This window comes from Desmodus rotundus, chromosome X (assembly GCF_022682495.2).
Source record: "Desmodus rotundus isolate HL8 chromosome X, HLdesRot8A.1, whole genome shotgun sequence".
Lineage (NCBI taxonomy): Eukaryota > Metazoa > Chordata > Mammalia > Chiroptera > Phyllostomidae > Desmodus > Desmodus rotundus.
The window spans coordinates 66,694,898-66,718,975 of NC_071400.1; the positions used below are offsets into that span (position 1 = coordinate 66,694,898).

The 24,078-nt window shown below is 45.0% G+C and overlaps 2 protein-coding genes across 4 annotated transcripts; both read right to left on the reverse strand.

Moving 5' to 3' along the window:
• TBC1D25 (TBC1 domain family member 25) lies at positions 1–17,150 on the reverse strand (the record flags this gene model as incomplete). Its single annotated transcript, XM_024580095.3, is given in 6 exon segments — positions 1–1,593; positions 1,869–2,057; positions 2,193–2,320; positions 13,343–13,497; positions 14,883–14,992; positions 16,961–17,150. Coding segments are annotated over 6 exon segments (2,061 nt in total). The 3' UTR covers positions 1–231.
• A 2,043-nt stretch (positions 17,151–19,193) lies between these two features.
• On the reverse strand, positions 19,194–24,078 carry EBP (EBP cholestenol delta-isomerase). Of its 3 annotated transcripts, none has more exons than XM_024580011.4 (6): positions 23,990–24,078; positions 23,615–23,674; positions 22,869–23,187; positions 21,447–21,483; positions 21,188–21,318; positions 19,194–20,545 (listed from the first exon to the last, which is right to left on the reverse strand). In XM_024580011.4, exons 3-6 carry the CDS (start codon positions 23,167–23,169, stop codon positions 20,328–20,330), a joined length of 687 nt encoding a protein of 228 aa, XP_024435779.1. In that variant the 5' UTR covers positions 23,170–23,187; positions 23,615–23,674; positions 23,990–24,078; the 3' UTR covers positions 19,194–20,327. The 3 variants fall into 3 exon arrangements, with proteins under 3 accessions (XP_024435779.1, XP_045043433.1, XP_024435780.1); XM_045187498.3 differs by having other exon boundaries at positions 23,546–23,674; XM_024580012.4 differs by lacking the exon at positions 23,615–23,674 and having other exon boundaries at positions 19,195–20,545.

A 24,078-nucleotide genomic window follows, 5' to 3' on the forward strand; every position in this document is an offset into this window, starting at 1 on the left:
TTCATGTGTGCAAATTACAGTTGTTAAAAACAAAGCGACAACAGAAAAGAGGCTGTGGTCTCAATGGGACAGTGCCGAAGTAGAGCCCTGTACTCTCAGACCTGCAGAGAGAGGGTCTCATGCTCCAACAGGTCTAGGGCTTGCAGGCAGGGTGGTGGGGTCTCATGTGGAGGCCCTCATGGCAAAGAATGGAGATGTGGTGGGGCTGATGGTGGGCCAGAGGGAACCTAATCAAGATGAGGCTGTGGCCTCAGCTCCCTCCTCTGAGTCCCACACCTCAGACTGCAGGTAGTCAGCAAAGAGAGCCTTGGCCCTGCGTAGGACGCGCCCCAGGTGGTGTTTTCGCACGAGGCGGTCAAAGTGCATGGCCAGCTCGTTGTAATCCAGCCCATTGCGCATGATGTGGTCACGGTGCTCCAGCAGGATGGCGAGGCAGAGAAACAGCATGAATGGGTTCCCCCGGCCAAACTCCTGGGGTGGAGGCAAGCCCAGTGGGTGTTGGGGTGGTAGGGACTTCCCAGGGTCTTGTGGGGAGCCCACCTCTGGCATCAGTGGGGATCCTGTAGCTGCATCACCAGCAGGAGAGGCCTCCTGGGAGGATGGAGGAGATGAGGAGGTTGGGGAATCAGGGCGGGAAGAGGAGGAGAGCAGTGGGTCTGAGGAGTTGAGCAAGGGCTCGGAAAGGGACTTGGAGCTGATGAGGGAAATGGGATGGGGCAGCTGGACCAGGGGGTCCCTCCTGGGTCCGGTGTTATCCCTGAGTTGCTGGAGGTCATCCAGACTGGCCTGTCTCAGGAGACGCCCCCCACCACCAGGCCCCTGGCTGGTCATGGCCAAGTGGTCAACTGCATCTTCAAAAGCACTTCCTCCCCCACCGGCAGGCCTTAACATGTGCCTCTGTCGTACAGGCCTCCCCCTGTGGCTACCAAAGCCAGTGTCTGCCCCTTGGCTGGGGGGTCCAACGAGCTCTACCTCATGTTCAGGAGGATCTGGGGGTAGTGAACTCCAGGTGACCTCAAGCATGCGGAGGGCATCATCAAAGGCGAACTCGCGCTTGAGCTCGAGCAGCAGCCAGCGGTAACAGAAGAAGAGATCATCAGCACCAGCTTCTTGCAGATACTGGTAGAAGTCAGGGTCAGCGTGTCGCAGCAGCAGCTTGAGGTGGGCAAACTTGGTGGCCATGGCACGGCCATCAGGATGGAAGTTTGCGGCTAGGCGCTTCATGATGCCACAAAAGCAGACAAAGGCATGGCCTTCGTGGTCCATGACAGCAAGGATGGGTGAGGCAAGGTCACTCATGCCCTGGCAGTAGGACACCTGTGGGTGGGTAACAGCATAGGTGGTGAGCAGGTCGTGCAGTGCCCGCAGGTGTGGGCCATCCTCAGGCCCCGCATAGTAGGGGTGGGCCCGGTCCGTACGCAGCACATCCTTGAGGACAGTGCTGCGGATGAATTCCAGGTCCTCGGGGCTTGCTCGCTGAGCCCACTCACTCTTAAGCTGCTCATACTCCCGACTCTTGCGTTTCATGTAGTCCATCCGTTCACGGCCTGTCAGCCCGTCTGGGTACACATTCAGCAGGTATCGCCACACCACCTGGCCAGGGACAAAAAGGATGAGGCTGAGGTTCTACAGATGAGCCACCACATCCCAGGGTACATCTGTCACCACCTACCCACTTGCTCTGGACCTTTCTCCTTCTTCAGAAAGATCTGCCTTTCACCTCTGACTCCTAGCCCCTGGTAAAGGAGAGCCTGCTGCACTGGACCATCACCACTCCCTCCCATGATAGCGTGGTGCACTGTGTGTGTCTCATGAGTTACTCATGACAGCGGGAGTGATGGGTCCAATGAGTGGCCAAGGAGGCTCACCTTTCGCAGGGAGGGCTCAACACCTCCATGATAGATCCGCAGGCGCAACTCCTCAGGGCGGGAGAGCTGGCCCTCATGGTTCAGGTATGTGTGGAACTCAGCATCGCTCAGGGGTGGCTTGAAGGGCTTGACATCCTCCCCATATGACCAACTTAGCACCTGCTGGACCTTAGACAAGGTGCGGCCCACCTGTGAAGGAGGGAGCGAGGCCACTTGTCAGCTGGGCAGGCTAGGGGCAGGTGCCAACCAGCAGGCTCAGAATGAGGGGAGCCAGGTAGGCCCTGCCCTACAACCACAGCAGGGTCCGGGGGTCCCTGAAACCACCTGAGAGAGGATGGACTGAGTGAAGGGCAGGGCAGCCGTTGTCAGTGACGACCGTTTCTCAGCCAGCAGCACATCAGAGCCAATGACATCCTTGGGGCTGATTATGTCCCAGTCTTCCAGCAGTGGGCCTGGACACACGGAATGAAACAATGTGAGAATGGGGATGAGAACTCCAGACCTCCAGGCCCGATTCCTCTCCTACCAACGCCAGGCAGCCACGAGACAATGAGTGACTCCCACTCTCTCTTTCCATGTCATCTAAATCATGAAAAAACTGCAGCCATAAATAATGCTTTTTCTATTAGACTGTCTTTTATATTAGGTAACTGTCTCACAAAATTGCTGGGCAGACTCTAAAAGTAATATTTACTATGTGCCAGATACTGTGACAAGGTCTTAGCTTTTAATATATATAATAACAACATGAGACAATATTGCCATAGTGCTAAGTGCCAGGAGGTGTTCTGAGCCCTTTGCAAATATTAGCTTATTTTATATTCACATCCACCCTATAAATTAGGCACTATTATTACTGCCACTTTCTATGAGGAAACAGACACAGTCAGGATTCGGTAGTTGCCTAAAGCCCTACAGCGTGAGTGAATGAAGCAAAATTTGAAGCCCAGGTCCAAAGCTGAAGTTTCCAAACTCCTAATCTATAGTCATGCTGCTAGTTTTTAAAAATTATTCATACTCTTTTTTAAAAGATTCATTTATTTTTGGACAGAGGGGAAGGGAGAGAGAAAGAGAGGGAGAGAAACATCAGTGTGTGGTTGCCTTCTACATGCCCCCCACTAGGGACCTGGCTCACAACCCAGGCATGTGCCCTGACTAGGAATTGAACCAGCAACCCTTTGGTTTGCAGGCCGGCACTCAATCCACTGAGCTACACCAACCAGGGCTATAGTCATGCTTATTTTCCTCCCATAATCAATATAGTTTACCATGATTATCCTCATTTTTACAGACAATGACAAAAGGGTTAGGACAATTAGTAAATGGCCAGATTCTATAGCTAAGCAATGGGAGGGCTGGGATCTGAACCTTATTTGCCTTACTCCAGAGCCCATGTAGATTTTAGAAAAAATATTTTTGGAATAGATATGTTGTGTATGTTAGAGGAAATAATGCTATGCTTGACTTTCTCCAGTTCTGGCCCTTGGAACGTCAGCAGAAGTCTGTCCTTTCTCTCTCTTCTTTAAGCCTGTTTGCATCCTTTCTTCCACTTCAAATGTGATATGGTGGACAAAGCAACAGCAAGATCCAGTGGCTTTCGAACTCTGTTATGTGAAACAAATCCACTTGGATTTGTATAATGTGTTGTCACTTGCACTTGCAGGCAAGTGCCTTCCCTAAGCAGCATTTCCATGGAGTTCACTGTATGCTGTCCCTCAGAGCTGAAGGGAAACGAACCCAAGGCCACATTGGATGTCACTGCCCCTCCTTGGATGTCTCACAGTGGACTGTAAACCTGAGGGGTCCAAAAGGGGAGCCTGGGAGCTACTCTAGACATGATCTCCTCCTCTGTTCCTCATGTGAGTTAACAGTGTGCCTATCTGTTCAGTTGCTTAAGCCAGAAAGTTGAGAGACATCCTTGCCTTCTCCTGCTTTCTCAACTCCCAGGGCCAAACCTTTGCTAAGCCCCATTGCTTCTACATGCAGGACATACTTTAATTCCACCTCCTCTCTCATTTGCACCTTATCACCCTGTCTGAGCCACCGTATCTCTCACCTCAAACTGCCACCTAACCAGTCCCTGCTTCCTCTTTGCCCCTCTCCACTCTCTCCCAGCAGCTGCCAGAGTGGTCTTTCTAAAACAGTAATCAGAGCATTAAAACACAACAGATAAAATGGAGGTTATACTACTGAACAGGAAAAATGAACAAGGTAAAAATAATGGTTTGAAAGACCTAGAATAACCCCTTCAAGGTACAGAGCTAAAGCTTTGTCATGATTTGAGTGAAAAAGTTGAGAGACCTTGGAGACCTCATACACAAATACTGCGAAATGCAGCGGGGAAAGGAGGGTCAGGAGGAGACAGTATAATCATACAGTCATGAAGGAGAAGGTCCATGAGATCAAGAAATGACTCACCAAATCTTAGATAGCATTATTGAACAAACAACACATACAGCAGGCCTCCTCTGATTCTATCCAGATGCTGGTGAACTGCCCAAATTTCAAGAAGGAAGAAAAACTCTTGCCAGCTTCCAAAGACAAGGATGAGGCTGCTTACAACAGAAAGAAGGTCAGAATGGTGATGGGCTTCTGTTCCACAACTCCAGAAACAAGAAGACAGTAGCTTGCAGTACCTATGGAACACTGAGAAGAAAGGCCTAAGATCCAAGGGCTCCATGCCCAGCCCAAACAGCACATATCTATGGCGGCCAAAGAAAGACATTTTTGATCACTAGAGTACATCTAACCCATGCACCTTATTGGAAGAGAACAAAGAAGTTCTCAAAGGATACGACTACAAGGGCTCAAGGCAGGGAAGGCAAAGGAAGGGTAAAGGGTGACAGGCCACAAGTTTGTAACATATATAGTTAAACATAAGCTGACAGAGACACTGTGATTGGGAGTTTGTAATCTTAAGTGTTACTTTAGCATTCCTGAAACATAAGCAACCTACTATAAACAAAAGATAGTGATAGCCTGGAATTTAAAAAGAAACACAAATTACTGTCTCAGCAAAACCCAGAAGTTAAGGGTTAGAGATCAGAGGAAGAATCAGAAGTGTTCCAAAGCCAAAGCTTCCATTTTGAGGGATAGGGAGGGCAGGAAACACTGGAGTGGAAAAGTGCTCTAAAGGTTTCACTGCCAATTGTGTAAAGAAGCATAAATCCAGCTATGGGATTTTTATGAGAGATATACCTAAAACTGGATGACAGAGAAAGGATGGAAAGTGAAGAAACCTGAAGGGATATTGTACGTGGCAAACACAAACAAAAAGCAAGAGCAGCAATATGTATGTCAGAAAAAGCATCACTCAAGGCCAAAAACATTACAGGAAAATCTATATTGATTTTTAAAAAGAAAGAACCCATTAATAAAGTGGGTAAAGGATTTCTACAAGTATAAACTCATCCAGTGGCAAAACATGATCTGAACTAACACGAGACTATACATAGTCTTTATGTAACCCCACGCAGTGTGAATATGCACACATTTTCCTGAAGAAACACCCAAGTGTTTCATTATGGGGTGTGACCTCAGGCCCTGTTTGCAGTATTATATAATACATGCTATATGTACTGCATTTCCTCATCATAAAATTGTCAAGCTTCCCAAGCCCTAAATTCATATGTAAATGCTGGGCAATGCTAATCAGAAATCTAACAGAGTTTTCCCTAGACATGGATAAAATTATTTTAAGGTTCATGTGAAAGAATTCACATTTAAAAATAGTTAAGAAAAAGAAGAGTCAAGAAAAAGAATAGTGGGAGGATGGCAAAGCTTGCCTTATTAAAATTTACCACAAAAGCATTGTGATAAAAATATGATGTTAGCATAGCAATAGACAAAGAGAGGCAATTGGTGGAATGCAATAGAAAGCCTAGAAGTACGTGTTATCTCCAAGTGCACATGGAAACTCAACATTCACAAAAGTAACATTTCAAGTCATCGTAGAAAAGGTAGTTATTTAAAAAAGATGCCTGCACCCTTGCTGGTGTGGCTCAGTTGGTTAGAGTGTCCTGTATACCAAAAGGTTGGGGGTTCTATCCCTGGTCATGGCACATACCTAGCTTGTGGGTTTGAGGACCAGGTGGGGCATGTGTGGGAGGCAACCAATCAATGTTTCTCTCTCTCTTTCTGTCTTTCCCTTCATTTCTCTCTAAAACCAATAAATATATTTTTAAAAAGATGCTGGCATGCCTTGGCCAGGTAGCTCAGTTGGTTAGAGCATCGTCCAGATATGCCAAGGTTGCAGATTTGATCTCGCATCAGGGCACATACGAGAAGCAACTAATGAATGCATAAATAAGTAGAACAACAAATCAAAGCCTCTCTCTCTCTCTCTCTCCTCTCAAATCCATTTAAAAACCAAAGCTGGCAGCAATGAATAAATACCTATCAATAATAACCTTAAATGTAAGTGGATTAAATGCTCCAATTAAAAGACATAGGGTAGCTGAATGGATCAGAAAACATGACCCACACACATGCTGCCTACAAGAGACACACCTCAGAACGAAAGACCTACACAGACTGAAAGTGAAGGGATGGAAGAAAATATTCCAAGCAAATGGATAGGCAAAAAAAAAAAGCTGGGGTAGCAGTACTTATATCAGACAAAATAGACTTCAAAACAAAGGCTATAACAAGAGATAAAGAAGGTCACTACATAATACTTAAGGGAGTTGTCCAACTAGAGGATATAACTCTTGTAAACATATATGCACCCAACATAGGAGAGCCTAAGTACATAAGGAAAATCTTGGAGGACTTCAAGAAAGAGATCAACAGCAATACAGTCATCATAGGGGATTTTAACACCTCACTTCAACAATGGACAGATCTTCCAAACAAAAAATCAACAAGGATATTGTGGCACTGAATGACACCCTAGATCAAATGGACTTAATTAATATTTACAGACCATTTCACCCCAAAGAAGCAAAATATACATTCATTTCAAATGAGCATGGATCATTCTCAAAGACAGACTACATGGTAGGACACAAAACAAGCCTCAACAAATTCAAGAAAATTGAAATCATATCAAGCATCTTCTTGGACCACAGTGGCTTGAAACTAGAAACCAACCTCAAGGAAAACCCTCAAAATCATTCAAATACATGGAGACTGAATAACTTGTTATTAAATAATGAATGGGTTAACAATGAGATCAAGGAAGAAATCAAAAAGTATCTGGAAACAAATGAAAATGAACACACGACAACCCCAAACCTATGGGACACAGCGAAGGCAGTCCTGAGAGGGAAGTTCAGAGCAATACAGGCCTACCTTAAGAAGTTAGAAACATTTCAAACAAACAACCTAACCCTACATGTACAAGAACTGGAGGAACAACAACAAACAAAACCCAGAGTGAGTAGAAGGAAGAAAATAATCAAGATCACAACAAAATTAAATGACATAGAGACTAAAAAGAAATACAATTCAAAGAATCAATGAATACAGGAGCTGGTTCTTTGAAAAGATAAAATTGACAAGCCTCTAATCAGACTAATCAAGAAAAAGAGAGAGAAGACCCAAATAAAGTAAATCAGAAATGAAAGAGAAGTAATAACTGATACCACAGAAATACAAAGGATTGTAGGAAATTACTATGAACAACTTATATGCCAAGAAGTTGGACAACCCGTGTGAAATGGATAAATTTCTAGAAACATAGAATCTTCCAAAACTGAATCAAGAAGAAGCAGAAAGCCCGAATACACCAATAACAACTAGCAAAATCGAAGTAGTAATCAAAAAACTCATGGCAGCCCTGGCTGGTATAGCTCAGTGGATTGACCATGGGCTATGAACCAAAGGGTCACCAGTTTAATTTCCAGTCAGGGCACATGCCTGGGTTTCAAGCCAGGTCCCTAGTAGGGAGCACACAAGAGGCCACCATACATTGATGTTTCTCTCTCTCTTTTTCCTTCACTTCCCCTCTCTCTAAAAATAAACAAACAAAATCTTTTTTTTTTTTTAAGAAACCATCCTCAAAATAAAAAGGGAATTGACCATATGGGAGAACCTATTTGCCAGTGATACATTGGACAAGGGTTTAGTCTCCAAAATGTAAAGAACTCATATATGACTCAACACCAGGAAGACAAACAATCCAATTTAAAAATGGGGAAAGGATGTGAATAGACACTGCTGTAGGAGGACACACAGATGGCCCGTAGACATATGAAAAGATGCTCAGCATCACTAGCCATCAGAGAGATGCAAATTAAAACCACAGTGAGTTGTTACCTCACTCCGGTCACAATGGCCACCATTAATAAATCAACAAACAACAAGTGCTGACGAGGATGTGGAGAAAAAGGAACCTAGTACACTGTTGGTGGGAATGCAGACCGGTGTAGCTACAGTAGAAAACAGTATGGAATATCCTCAAAAAAATTAAAAATGAGGGAGAGAGAACCAAGATGGCAGCGTAGGTAGACACACTGCGCCTCCTCGCACAACCAGAACTGACAGAAAATCGAACGGCAAGGAAGTCCGACACCAAGTAGATAAAAAAGAAACATACATCCAGACTGGTAGGAGGGGCAGAGATGGCAGCTGGGGCTGAGAGGACTCGTGTGGCCATGGTGGGGACAGAGACTGGCGGAGTGTGGGACCAACAGGGCAGGCAATCTGACCACTAGCAGACCCTGCGGCCCTACAGTCGCGCACAGATAAACCGAGAGGGCCGGACTCAGAGTGGCGGAGAACAGGGTAGGCAGAGCGGCGAGTAGCACCCCGCAGCCCCACATTCGCGCATAGATAAACCCGGACGAATGTCGGGGAGCGAAGCAGACCACGTAACCCGGGGCTCCAGCGCGGGGAAATAAAGCCTCAAACCTCTGATTGAAAACACCCGTGGGGGTTGGGGCAGCAGCAGGAGAGACTCACAGCCTCACAGGAGAGGTCGTTGGAGAGACCCACAGGGGCCTAGAGTGTGCACAAGCCCACCCACTCGGGAACCAGCACCAGAGGGGCCCAATTTGATTGTGGGTATTGGAGTGAAAGATTGAAATCCAAAGGAGAGTGAAGCGGGAGCCATTGCTCTCTCTCGGCCCCATCCCCCACGTACAGCGTCACAGCGCAGCAACCAGCGTTACCCCGCCCCGGTGAACACCTAAGGCTCCGCCCCTTTAAGTAACAGACGCACCAAGACCAAAAAAAAAAAAAAAAAGGCCCAAATGACAGAACACTTCAAAGCTCCAGAAAAAATACAACTAAGCGAGGAAGAGATAGCCAACCTATCGGATGCACAGTTCAAAACACTGGTTATCAAGATGCTCACAGAATTGGTTGAATTTGTTCGAAAACTAGATGAAAAAATGAAGTCTATGCTAAGAGAAACAAAGGAAAATGTACAGGGAACCAATAGTGATGCGAAGGAAACTGGGACTCAAATCAACGGTGTGGACCAGAAGGAAGAAAGAAACATCCAACCAGAAAAGAATGAAGAAACAAGAACTTGGAAAAAATGAGGAGAGGCTTAGGAACCTCCAGGACATCTTGAAACGTTCCAACATCTGAATTATAGGGGTGCCAGAAGGAGAAGAGGAAGAACAAAAAATTGAAAACTTATTTGAACAAATAATGAAGGAGAACTTCCCTCATCTGGCAAAGGAAATAGACTTCCAGGAAGTCCAGGAAGCTCAGAGAGTCCCAAAGAAGCTGGACCCAAGGAGGAACACACCAAGGCACATCATAATGACATTACCCAAGATTACACAGAAGGAGAGAATCTTAGAAGCAGCAAGAGAAAAGGACACAGTTACCTACAAAGGGGTTCCCATAAGACTGTCAGCTGATTTCTCAAAAGAGACCTTACAGGCAAGAAGGGACTGGCAAGAAGTATTCCAAGTCATGAAAGGCAAGGGCCTACATCGAAGATTACTGTATCCAGCAAAGCTATCATTTAGAATAGAAGGGCAGATAAAGTGCTTCTCAGATAAGGTCCAGTTAAAGGAGTTCATCAGCACCAAGCCATTATTATATGAAATGTTAAAGGGACTTACCTAAGAAAAAGAAGATAAAAAATAGGAACAGTAAAAATGACAGCAAACTCACAGTTATTAACAACCACACCTAAAACGAAAACAAAAGAAAACTAAGCAAACAACTAGAACAGAAACAGAACCACAGAAATGGAGATCACATGGAGGGTTATCAATAGGGGATTGGGAGGGGGAGAGAGGGGGGAAAGGTTCAGAGAATAAATAGCATAAATGATAGGTGGAAAATAGACAGGGGGAGGGTAAGAATAGTATAGGAATTGTAGAAGCCAAAGAACTTGTAAGTATGACCCATGGACATGAACTATAGGGGGGCAATGTGGGAGGGAGGGGGTGGGCAGGATGGAGTTGAGTGAAGGAGGGGAAATGGGACAACTGTAATAGCATAATCAATAAATATATCAAAAAAATTAAAAATGAAACTGCCTTTTGACCCGATAATTCCACTGCTGGGATTATACCCTAGGAATTCTAAGACACCAATTCAGAAAAACTTATGCACCCCTGTGTTCATAGCAGTGCTATTTACAATAGCCAAGTGCCAGAAACAGCCTAAGTGCCCATCAGTAAATGAGTGGGTCAAAAAAGCTGTGGTACATACACAATGGAATACTATGCAGCAGAAAGGAGTTCCTGCCTTTTGCGACAGTGTGGATGGAACAGAGAATATTATGCTAAGTGAAATAACTAGGCAGTGAAAGACAAATACCATGTGATCTCACTTATAAGAGGAATCTAATGAACAAAATAAACAAATGAGCAAAATAGAACCTGAGGCACGAAGACATGGAACAGACTGACAGCAGCCATAGGGCAGGTGGGAGGGGGATAATGGTGGCAAGAAGGGGAAGGGACTAGTCAAAGAACATGTATGAATGACACATGGACATGGACAATGGTGTGGGGATTGACTGTGGGAGTGGGGGGTAGGTTGGGCAGAGGAGGGCAAATGGGAAAAATTGGGACAACTGTAACAGAATAAAAATAAAGACGATGCTGGCATAATTGACTATCTAGAATTTTTTATTTTATTTTTAAAGATTTTATTTAGTTATTTTTAGAGAAAGGGGAAAGGAGGGAGAAAGAGAGAGAGAGAGAATCATCAATGTGTGGTTGCCTCTCACGCACCCCATGCTGGGGACCTGGCCTGTAACCCAGCCATGTGCCCTGAGTGGGAATCGAATCAGCGACCTTTTGGTTCACAGGCCAGCACTCAATCCACGGAGCCACAGCAGCCAGGGCTAATTCTATTAAATGAAAAGAACAGTAAGTACACAGAATTATCAAGAAAAAAATTTAGAAAGGAAAACATTAAATATATCATAAAGCTATGTGATTAAAACAACATGGGACTGGTTTAGGATTTAACAGAGATCAAGGTTGGAGAATCAGGAATTCAGAAACAAACCTGTGTAGGAGAAGGAATTTGGTAAATAAGACAACAGGAGGAAAGGAATGGACTCATCAATAACCAGAAAGTTGATTCTCTTTTAAAAAAATCTGTCTGCCTCCCTGCTTTATTTGCATTCCTCTCAGTTCTTACCCAGTTGAGGTTTTCTTTATGTATTTATTAGCCGAGCAGATTGGATTTCTTTACTGAAGTAGCGCTACAGTATCTATTTTACAGGTGAGGAAAGCAAGGCCTGGAGAATAAGTTAAGTGAATGAGCAAAGCACATAGGGCTGCTCAGGGGCAGAGGTTCCTGTACCTCTGGCTACCTGTCTTTCTCCATTTGTTTCTCTGCCCGTCTCTGTCACCATCTTTCTCTCTGACTCCTGTTTCTTTCTCTCTCTTTCTCTCTCTCTCTCTCTCTCTCTCTCTCTCTCTCTCTCTCTCTCTCTCGTCTCTTTTTCTCAAGGCTGCCAATCTTAACAAGGGCAAAATTTTGTACAGTCAAATGGTTACGAGCAAAGACTGAGGAGTCATTCCAACCACCACCTGGGTTCAAATCCTGCTCTCCCACTTACTGTGTGACATGGATGAATTCTGTCTCCTTTCTGAGCCTCAGTTTCCTCATCTATAATATGGGTATAACAATTGGCCCTACCCTGTAGGACCGTTTTGACAATCCAATGAATAACTATTACGTGTAAAATGGCCCCAAGCACTCAACACGTTAGCTATTCATATGTTATTATGATGTCAATAAAATGCTTCAGTCACCCCAAATGGCTACAGGCTGGGAACCATGTATTTCAATACACAATTTTTTATTTAAAGAATTTCAAATGTACAAGAAAGTTAAAAAATGAATACATGAACATCCATACATCCTTCATCTAGCTCCTCTAACTATTGACAATTTTGCCACATTTGCTTCATTTCATTCTCTCTGTGTGTATACATATTATTTTGGGGTGAATCTGTGTGTTTTTAAGGACCAGCATAGGCAAGAGTGGGGGAATAAATATAAGAAAAGAAGTAGTAGCTGAGAGATCAAGGGAACAAATGAATGAGTGAGCAAGAATACAAACAAATTGCCTTGGCTTGTGTGGCTCAGTGGATTGAGTGCCCACTTGCTAACCAAAAGGTCACTGGTTTGATTTCCCATTAGGGCACATGCCTGGGTTGCAGGCCAGGTTCCCAGTTGGGGATCGGGGAGAGGCAACTGATGATGTATCTCTCGCACATAGATGTTTCTCTCCCTCTTTTTCACCCTCCCTTCCCCTCTCTCTAAAAATAAGTAAACAAATCTTTCAAAAACAAGAATACAGGCCTGGCTGGTGTAGCTCAGTGGATTGAGTCCCAGTCTGCGAAACATTGGGTCGCTGGCTGGATTCCCAGTCAGGGCACATGCCTGGGTTGTGGGCCAGGTCCCCAGTAGGGGGCGTGTGAGAGGCAACCACATATTGATGTTTCTCTTCCTCTCTTGCTCCATTTCCCTCTAAAAATAAATAAATGAAATCTAAAAAAAATAAAAAGATAAAAAAAGAATATAAATTGTAAAAAATGCAATAAAAATTTAAAAAATATAGAAACTATAGTGTACTAATATTAAAAAATACAAATAGATGAGTGCAAGATGAGTGAATGAATAAATACAGCTACCATAATTATAATCAGCATTGTTATATTTACATATTATCATAATTAAAACATACAATCTATAGCTCTGTTATATTGCATTATATAACTGTATATTACTAGACTATATACTACAATAGTAAATATAAAATGACAATTATTGTTATTAGAGCTAATACTTTTTGAGCATTCACTATGCAGCCATGCACCATTACAGGTATTTTACATAAATTTTCCTGTTTAATCCTCCCAATGGCCGCAAGATACCATTATCTCTACAGGTAAAGAAAAGTGGCCACGCCAAGACTTGGAACCAGGCTATCTTGCTCCCTAGCCCAGTGTGAAGGAGTGTATTGCAAGGGGTAGAGTCATCATATGGGGACATGGTAGGTAGGTCCCAGAGCAATTCCATGAAGGGCACTGGGTACTCACTGTCCTCAGTGGGTCGAATGTCTACACGCAGCTGCAGGTAAGGTTTGGAGGCAGTGGCGAAAGCCGTGCTGAGATCCCAGTCAGACAGGAGTGAGAGGTAAGTTTCCTGCCCCAGCCGATCCCGGCCCAGGTAGCTGATGCCAAAGTTCTTCTTCCTGCTCATGAGAGGTGTGGCAGCTCTCAGTGCCCCAGTTGCCCTGCAGGCCTCAGGGACAGTTTCCAAAAGAATCAAGGGATGGTAGATGGTGTTGACAACTATCTACTATATGCTAGGTATTATGCTAAGGATTGTGGGCAGATTGTTCACCTTTGTTACACAAACACAGAAAGAGACACACATCTGCTTATATCTGGAGGACGCATTGGAAACTGGTAAAATGTTTGTACCTTCTAGGGAGGGTGACAGGGTAGTTGAAGGATAGAAGCAGAAAGAAAGCAGTCTTATTTCTGCATAGAAAAGCAATCTATATGGTTGTCATTTTTCACAACAAAAGATGTTTAAGCAAAAAAGGTCAAATAACAGCGAGAAATTTGTTCTTCAGATACACTTGTGTAACTATGCAAAGAGGCATGTTATGTGATAATTACTGTAACCATGGAAACATCCAATACCCATCACTTTTGTACTCTTTTGAGTTTTGTTACCATGTGCATGTATTCCTCCAAAATAACCACAACAAAATAACCATCACACCTGTCACTGAGAGACACCACTTTCCATCTATCAGGTTGGCAAAGTCTCCAGTGCTTCCTAATAACCAGTGTTTATGAGGGTGTCAGGGAAACATATTTTATATGCTGCTGGTGAGATTGTAAATTGGTAAAACCTGTCTGCAGAGCCTTTTGGAACCATCCATTGAAAAATTTTTAAAGACTTTTTATTTATTTTTAGACAAAGAGAAACAGAGAAAGAGAGGGAGAGAAACATCAACGTGTGGTTGCCTCTCGTGCACCCCCTACTGAGGACCGGGCTGGCAACCCAAGCATGTGCCCCAACTGGGAATCGAACTGGTGACCCTTTGGTTCACAGGCTGACACTCAATCCATTGAGCCACACCAGCCAGGGCCAATTAATTGAAAATTTTAAAAGCACAGACCCACCCTGGCTGGTGTGGCTCAGTGGATTGAGTGCCAGCCTGTGAACTGGAGGGGTGGGGGTAGTTACCGGTTCAGTTCCTGGTCAGGGCACTTGCCTGGGTTGCGGGCAAGGTCCCCAGTTGCGGGTGTATGAGAGGCAACCGATAGATATTTCTCTTACACATCGATGTTTCTCTCCCTCTCTTTCTCCCTTCTTACCATCTCTCTAAAAAATAAATAAATAAAATCTTTGAAAAAAGTTAAAAAATAAAAAGCATACACCCTTTAATCCATGACTAGATTTCCTTAAATGTTCCAAGATACACATATATGGTTGTTCACTGTGGGTTTATTTATGATAATAAAACAAACAAATAACCTACCAAACAACAACAAAAAAATCCAAACTATTGCTTTTGAGGTAGGCCGCCCACTGGTCGATCACCAGCATCCTATTACTCACCCATTCAAGTCAAACGCTCGGATGAGGATGTGCTGCAACACATCAAGTGAGGTGATCTGGGGGTCAACAGCAAAAGAGCGGAACTCAGGTGGCAAGAAGCTCTCACATTTCTGAGGAGAGAAGACCCGGGGTAGGCCATCAGAGGCATATCATCATGCTGAAGCGGAGTGAGCAGTGTGAGGCATGGTCAGAGAAGTGTCAGGGACCATATCAAGGTGAGCATTCTAGACAATGGTGAGGATTTAAGTTTTTGCTTTGAGTGAGGTGGGGGCATTGGGAGGGTTCTGAGAAAGGAAGGATGTACTCTGACTTAAGATTTACAGAATCCTTCTGGCTGCTCTGTCTAGAACAGAGTGGAGGGCAAGGGAGACAGCAGTAGTCTAGTGAGGAGGGGGCTACTGCAATAGTCCAGGCACTCAGTCCTTTTTTTCTATATGCCCTCAACAATGGTTGCCAAGATCATCACGTCCAGTCTGACCTTTATTAAATCAGTCCTCCATGCTGCAACCAATCTAGTACATCAAGCTACAACACTTCCCTGCTTAAATATCTTTTTTTAAATTACTGGTCAAGTACAGTTGTCTCCATCTTCCCCCTACTGCTCCCCCTGCCCCACCCATCCCCACCTCCCACCCTTGATCCTACCCCCTTTGGTATTGTCCATGTGCCCTTCATACATGTTCCTTGACAACCGTTCCCCTATTTTCCCTGCTTAAACATCTTGAAAGGGACTCCAACAGGTGGGCCTATAGGACCACAGCCAGCCTGTCTCCTGTCAGCTTTTTTTTTAACTTTACATGCTGATACTACCAAGCTGCTGAAAGTTACTTTGAACACAACCTTGGCTTCAAGCCTTTGCTTGTGGTGATTATGTTCTCTGGAGAGTCCTTCCCACTTTCTTCAAATGGTTCACTCAGCTCAGGTATCATCTCTTTTCTGAACATTGAAACCTCTACCTTAGAGCTTCCTCTAGTACACTGAAGCGATCCACTCCTTTCCAGAATCTACCCTTTTATTATTAACACCACCAGTGCCACCAGCCTAGTCTGAGCCACCATCACTGCTTTCTGCAACTAGTGTAACTTTTCTTTTTATATTTTATTTATTTATTTTTAGAGAGAGGGGAAGGGAAGGAGAAAGAGAGGGAGAGAAACATCAATGTGTGGTTGCCTCTCATGTGCCCTCTACTGAGGACCTGGCCCGCAACCCAGGCACGTGCCCTGACTGGGAATCAAACCAGCAGCCCTTTGGTTGGAGGGCCTGTGCTCAATCCACTGAGCTACACCAGCCAGTGTTAACAGCTTTCTTATTCAGAGTACACACCAAAGGCCCTTCACAATCTCCCCTCTCTCACCTCTGTGATTCACCTTCATGCACTCTTCTCCTCAGTCCCTTGGCTCCAGCAATAAGGGAACCTAAGGGCACATGCTAAGCTCATCCACACCTCCCAGCCTTTGCCCTTGCTATTCCCTCTACCTAGAACACTCATCCCCCCGACTGGCACATGCTGACTCCTTTTAATTCCAGTCTCTGCTTCTTCAACACCTCTCTGGGACTTTCCCTGTACAACCTTGGGTAAAGTAACACCCTAGTTCAGAACCTTTTCTATTATTTCCTCATGACATTCACCAGTGTCTGCAGCATCTCATTAGCTGTTCGTCTCCCCCCACGAACTGTCAGTTCATCCAGGTGGAGACTTGCACAAAAGTGCACTCTCAACACATGTTAACTGACTTCGGTGCCTCCTTTTTAGACAGCACCCACCCCGCATTGCTCAGGGCCTCACTCAACTATTAAGCCCCCTCCTCCATCCCTATATCCTCTCTTCTCTACTTAAAATCTCCACTCATCCACTCCATAGGCTCCTACACCTCCATTTTCGTCTCCACGCCTTCCAGCCCTGCCCCACTTTCCCAGATCCAGCTTACTCTAACCCCTGCCACCATCACTAGGCCCTCGAGCCTCGCCCCTAAGGTAACACCCCAAATCTCAGGTCCCGCCCTCCATCCTAGGGCAGCCACCACTTTCTCCTTCCATGACAGCCCCGGGCAGTCTGGTTGAGCGTCAGCCAACCTCACCTTGACTCGAACCCGTACCACCTCTCGCTCCTCCTCCTCAGCCGCTGCTTGGACTCCCCCACCAGGTGAGGGCGCTCCGGAGCCGGTCAAGTCCGAAGACCCAGGGGCCGTCGCCATCCCGCCGCCACCCCCTTTAGGGTGACAGGTGACAGCTGCCTCCCTACCTCTGCGCGCACTCTGTGTGAGGCGCCTGCAGCCCCACCTTGCGCCCGGGCGCAGGCGCAAAGGGCGCTACGCGACCCTAGCAACCCCTACCACCGCCCCTCCCATCTGGCAGAGTGGAGGTCGCCTCTGCGCGTGCGTATATAGCACTGTAGCCAGAAGCCCCGCCTCCAACATCGGGCATTTTGCTTTACTTCAGCCACTGCGCAGGTGCTGATCTAGGCCCCGCCTCCCCTTGTCGCGATTTGGTTGTTTGAGTAGTTTACTTCTGGTTTCTCCTAGTTAGTATTAAAGTGATGACCTATTGGAGCGAGAGAATTGAGGGGTAGGTTGGGGAAGGAAGCTGCTGTGCGAAGTCGTCAAGTCCTCCCACAGCCTGCACCAAGTTGCCTAATGCTTCAGTTTCAGATGATGTCATCTATTTCAAATGCTGTGGCCCTCTGTTGTAATGAATACGCTGAACGGAAAAATAATCCCTTTTCCAGGATTTAAAAAACATTTAAAAGATTTTATTTATTTACTTTTAGAAAGAGGGGAAGGGAGGGAGAAACAGAAGGAGAGAAACAGCAAGGTACAAGAGATATATAGGATCGGTTGCCCATCTCACACGCCTCCAGCTGAGGACCCGGCCAGTAACCCCGGCGTGTGCCCTGACCTGGAATCCAACGACTTTTCGGTTCGCAGGCCAGCGCTCAATCCATTGAACCACAACAGCCAGGGCAAAGTTGGCCTTCGTTTTTTGTTTTTTTTTTAAATTTTATTTATTTATTTGGAGAGAGGGGAGGGGAGAGAGGGAGAGAAACATCGATGTGTGGTTGTCTCTCATGCGCCCCCTACTGGGGACCTGGCCCGCAACCCAGGCGTGTGCCCTGATTGGGAATCAAACTGGCCACCGTTTGGTTTGCAGGCCAGCACTCAATCCACTGAGTCACACCAGCTAGGGAAACATTAACTTTTTAAGGAATATCGTGCCCCAGCTGGTGTAGTTCAATGGATTGAGCGCGGGCTTGAAAACCGAAAGGTCGCTGGTTCAGGCACATACCTGGGTTGTGCGCCAGGTCCCCAGCATGGGGTGCGTGAGAGGCAACTACACATTGATGTTTCTCTCCCTCCCTTCCTCTATCTAAAAATAAAATATTTTAAAAAAAGAACATTAAGATTCTACTTTGGTATCTTTTAAAATACATTGTTGCTTTGATATTCATATTAAATTGACATCTATTTTCTGGAATTTATAAATGGGGAATTTTTTTTGAAAACCAGAAGAGGGTTATTGGCACATATCTCTTGCCCCATGTGGTGGAGTCAAAAAATACATATGGCACTGCTGTACTTTTTTCTTGATGAAAATGAGGAGTTTCAGAGTCTGCTTTTCATTAAAATTATAGGATGGGATGAGCAAAACATTAGCCTGGAGCTTGGAGTTTATCCTGAGAGCACAGGTTTTAGATGTGGGCATGATGCGGTCAGAAGCCTCTGTCTTGGATGTGGAGAGAGCCTTGGATGGAAAGGTAATGGAAACAAGGAGACCAAAAAGGTGGTTCTTACCATGTTCTGGGGAGAACTTTTTCTTTCATTTATTTATTCTTCCATTCAGCAAATACATATTGTATGCCAGATAGTCTACAGATATTAATTCACTTAGTCTGCATAAAAACCCTATGAGGTAGCATTTTACAAATGAAAGCACTAAAGGTCAGGAAGAAACATGCTCAAGGTCAAAGGGATAGTGAGTGGCACAGAGAGTAGACTGTGCAATGGATGGGAGGTGAGGCTATGCTTGGCATGTTTGAGGAAGAGCAAGAAGGCCAGCATACCTTAAGTAATGATGAAATAAGTGATGGATATGAGATGAGTTAGTAACTTATGGCTTTGGCCTTAATACTGAGGCATTTCTCAGAAGTTACGTTGTAGGCTTAAGCACAGCCAAGATTGGGACTGAAATCCTGCTCTGCACAGGTCACCAGGAGACAGTCTACACGTATCTGTAGTTTTATTATTCATTCTTTATCACCTCCTCAAAATTCACAGCCAAGATTGGGACTGAAATCCTGCTCTGCACAGGTCACCAGGAGACAGTCTACACGTATCTGTAGTTTTATTATTCATTCTTTATCACCTCCTCAAAATTCCTTGAGTTCCCATTTGTTTTATGACTGAAAGTCTGAGTTTAATGACAGAGACTGTGAGATGAAGGATGAGGGGTATCTGTGGGGTGAATGACGGGAATCTGTGGAATGATGGGAATGATCTGGGGTGAGTGATGGACGATCTACTGGGTAATTGGGGTTTGAGGTGTGAGTGGTAGAAGTCTGAGGTGAATAATGGGCATTTTATGGAGCAAATGAAAGGCTGTTGTGGGGAAAGTAGTAGGTGTTTTAAGTGTTATTGAGGAGTATATGAGGTGAGTGATAGGAGGGTCTGTGGGTGTGAGCTTTGTGGGGTCTCTTGGGTAAATGATAGGGATCTTTAGGGTAGTGATGGGTGAGTGTGTGGGGTCAGTGATGAGGGTCTTTGGAGTTAAAAGGATGTCTGTGAGATGAATGATGGGGTGTCTGTGGGGTGCCTACTCAGGAGACAAGAGGCTGATGAGTAAATTCAAGAACTTGAAGATTTGGAAAATTCTCAGCCTGTCCCTATTGCAAAAAAAGAGAAAGTGTGTTCTGAAGAGAACTCCAAGGGTGTGGGTAGATCGCTACTTCAAAGAGATTGCAGGTATGTGACTCATGAATATAATCAGCCATCTTGGGAATCTCCGAGGTTAGTGGTGGAGGTTTGTGAGGTCTATGTGATTGAAGGTCCACATGTGATGAGGATGGGGATCTATGGCTGACAGAATGGCGGTCTGTGGAATGAGTGAGTGATGGAGGGATCTGTGGGGTCAGTTATGGGGCATCTTTGCAGTCAGTAATTAAAGGTCTCTCAGCGTTAGGGTCAAGGCCTTTTATTTCTTGGTTTTAAAAATTGCCACCGCTGCAAACCTCTTAGGTTCTCTTGGACTTTTGTCCCAACAGCTCCTGGCAGTAGCTCCACACAGCTCCTTTCTTCCCCATTTCTGGCCCTTTTGGTGCCTGCCCATCAGCCTGAGTTTGACAGATCAATTCACTTTGTCCTTTCAACCTGTGGGAGCAAGGATTGGACTCTTCTGGCAGATGGATTGTTTGTCATCAGCCAGTGTTCAAGCCTAGTCCATCCCTCATTAGATCTACTTGCTCTTGGTTTTTGTGGCTTTGGCATCCAGCAGGCTCTGGGCATGGGTGATCTGCTTCACAGAATCGAACACGAGGATTCCGGGTAGCACCATCCACAGGGAATTCAAGAAAACAAAGTAGAACCAGAAGTAAAGCGGGTGGCCCAGCTCCCCATGCTGGAATCCATCACGGTACTCCGTCAGGAAGTAGAGTACATCCCCATACATCTGACCTGTGGGAGGTGGAAGGGAAAGGGGTAAACCCTGTGAGAAGGAGGAGCTATTCCAAAGCATTTTTCAAGCCATCATTCATGCTCTCAGCACTTAGGATCCCCAAATTCAGAGAGCTAAGAATTCTGAACTCATATGGCTGCAAAGTTGAAAGATCAGAAAAGTGAGAATTCTAGAAATCAGAACCTGAGAATTTCATAACCCAGGAGAGTTTGTATTTCCAAAATTTAAGGAAGCTCAAAATCCTTTAATTCAAGACAGCTCAGGATTCCAGGACTAAAGAGAACTCACATTTTTTAGAAGTAAATAAAGCTAACCATGTAAGAACACAAGAGGACTAGATCTCAGACGAAAGAGGCTCAAAATCCTAAGCCTAGAGGACCAAAGTGCTTCCTGCCAGCATGGACCACCTCATGTAAGCTTCACAGGAGACTTTGTGATGGAGGAGGAGGAGAAATGAACACCTCCTGCTTGAGAAGACAGGCTGAGAGGGGCATGGCTGTTCTGGAATTTCAAGGAGTGTGTCATGCAGTCTGACTCAACCCTGGATAGGCATAATTGAGAGATCCCACCAACGTGGATGCCACCCATGTATTTGCATCCCTGATAATTCCTCCAGCACCAAGTGTGCACCCTCTCCTCACCCACAGAGACCACGAGCTGTAGGACAAAGCGGAGAGGCTGCTGGCGGAGAAAGGCAACCACCACCCAAATGCTGAGTGGTCCCCACAGGAAAGCTGTCAAAGTCTCCATGCATATCATGAAGTTGTCATTCCTGTGGGAGAAGGAATGGTATGACACTGGCATCACTGTGCTCTAACCACAGGGCACCCCGTTAGTGCTCTCTGACTTACAACCACCCCAAACCAATTCAGGTATCCCTTGATAGAGGCAAAGACTTACAGGATGTATCGGCTGTCTCCCTTGGCATACTCTTTCCCTGAAGAAGACAAGAGACATACATGAAGAATAAAGGCAGGAAAAGGAACTGAGGGCCCATGTAATAATGCAGGCTTTATAACCTCTCCATGCCTCCATTTCCTCATCTGAAATGGGGTAGCTGTTTGGATTTTAGAGTTAATACATATGTACAAGATAATGTGTGCAAACCTAACATAGAACAGTAAGTGTTTCTGTGATTGGTATTCACTAAATATCTGTAGAATAAAAGGAGGCAGGTAGAGATGATGGAGTGAATGAAGTAGCCAATGAAAAAGAGGGGGAAGAGGAAGAGGGAAAGAGGGAGGAAGGGAGAGAGAGAGAGAAAATGAAGGTGAACAGATAAATTAATGAAAGAGCGAGCAGAAAATCAGTAAGAAAAAGGCAGATCACACAATATAAAATAGTCAGGAGACTGGAGTATGTTCTTCACTTAAGAGGATTTCCAAATGGTCATTAAGTAAAAGCAAATTAAAACCACATAATGAGCTATCACTCACATCTACTAGAGGGACTACAATTTAAGAAACACCTGACCATTCCAAGTGTCAGTGACGATGTAGAACTCTCATATACTGCTGGTGAGAATATAAAACGGTGCAGCCATTTTTGAAAGCAGTTTAGCAGTTTTTCATAAAGTTAAACACACATCTACCATACACCCCAGCCACTCCTTCATATTTACCCAAGAGAAATGAAAGCAGATGTCCACACAAAAACTTGTATAACAATGTTCACAGCAGTTTTCTTCATGAGGCCAAAAAGGAGTATTGCTTATAATAGCAAAAGCCTGGGGGAAATCCCACCAATACTAGACAAGTCAAATAATTCTGTAACATCTATGCTTTGAAAGCCCTTTATGAACTGATGAGGAATGCCCTGGTTTAAAAAAGCAAAGTTCAGAAGTGTCTATAGCATGTTATCATTTGTTTACACAAAAGGGAAAAATAAAAACAATGATGACAGTAATAGTTATAGAGCATCTATTGTCTGCCAAATAATAATAATAATAAACACTTATATGGCACCTACTGTTTGCCAAACAGTGTTCTAAGTGCCTTACATATATTTGGGTATTACTATTATCCCTCTTTTACATTTGAAGCAAACTGAGGCTTCTGTGTATAATTTATATGTAAATAAACTCTGGAAAAAAACAAGCAATCACTAATAGTGTTTAATAATTGGCAAAACTTGGTGGACAGAAGGTAGATTTTCTCTACATACCTCTTTAAATGGTTTGCTTTTTGACCCATGTGAATATATATGTGACAAGAATTTAAGTTACATTTTTAAACAAATTAATAGAAGAGTTGGTAGGCAGCTAAACATTTAAGCCAATTCCTGCACAGAAAATTCCCTCCCATAGCACATGAAAGAACTCACAGAGTTGGGACAAGAAGGCTTGGTCTCCAAGAAGGTCCTTGTGGTAGAGACTGAACCAGCCCTCAATCACTAAGTGAATGAAGCCACACACTGCAAACCAGCACAAGGACAGTCGCCTCCAGCTTCCCAGTGGGATGACAGCAGCACGTCCTGACAACAGCCATGTGGTCACAACTAAGACCCCAGAGGCAGAGAAGAGGCCAGCCAGTATATGCCAGGTAGGGCAGTCATTAGGCACAAAGTTGTCCAGTCTCAGGTGCCGAGGCCAGTATGGGTGCAAGGGACTGGCATTGTTGGCCATATCTTTGTTGGCTGAAGGCTGTGTGTGGATAAGTAGAAAGAAGAAAAGAGTAAGAGAAAATCTGAACAAATAAAAAGCACAGAATGAGATCATAAATTCAAATCCAAATGGTTTATTATCACAAGAAATGCAAATGGACTAAATTTATTAGTTAATAGACTTGTAAAACTGGACTAAAAACAAAATGTAATTATATGCTGTTTTAAAAACGTGGCTATAAGGCCACAGGAAGGCTGAAATCTTGTTTCTGCTCTCTGGGAGCCATATGATATGGTAGACACAGTAACCAGACCAGTTCCCTGCCATCAGGGGTCAGTGTCGGCTGAGAAAAACACAGACACCAGGTTGAGTCCCATTGGAGGGGTCAGTGTCTTGCCTCGTTCAGCGGATAGGTATTCCCTCTCTGCAGCAGGGCAGAAGGGAGAAGACTAATGAGAACTACAACCTTCAGGTTCAATGTATGGAAAGCCACATGCTTCCCGCAACAGCGTACACCAACTTCAACCTGCAAGAAAAAGGAAAGTGGAAGGCACAGGTCTAGCGCTTTTGGCGCTTACAATGAAAAAGGAGAGTTAAATACAGAGACCACCAATCAGAACTAGAACCCTCTAGTCCAGCTGCCCAATGAGAAGGAGGACCTTCTGTAGTCCGGACAACCACGCAGTAGCGGGGGGGGGGGGGGTATCGCGCAGGCGCGTGGGGGTGGTAGGAAGAGTGGCGGGGTGGAAGGGAAGGGTCTTGCACGGGTGCGCCCGGGGGTGGCCGTATAGCAGTGGAAAGCTAAGGGATGGAGTGGCCGCCCAGGCGCGGGGGCACTCACCCAGCGGCGCTGTCGCAGCGGTTTCTCCTACAAGTTCCTAGCTTTCTTGAGGATCTCTTGTGGGGTCTGATACAGCCCAAGTTCAGACC

Bases quoted from the DNA above. Each gene is read 5' to 3' on its own strand.
- EBP (XM_024580011.4), bottom strand. From the start codon at position 23,169: ATGGCCAACAATGCCAGTCCCTTGCACCCATACTGGCCTCGGCACCTG. The intron at 21,319-21,446 runs GTAAGTCTTTGC...CTTCTCCCACAG, and splicing joins GGAGACAGCCGATACATCCT to GAATGACAACTTCATGATAT. The intron at 20,546-21,187 runs GTGAGGAGAGGG...CACCTCCCACAG, and splicing joins ACAGCTCGTGGTCTCTGTGG to GTCAGATGTATGGGGATGTA.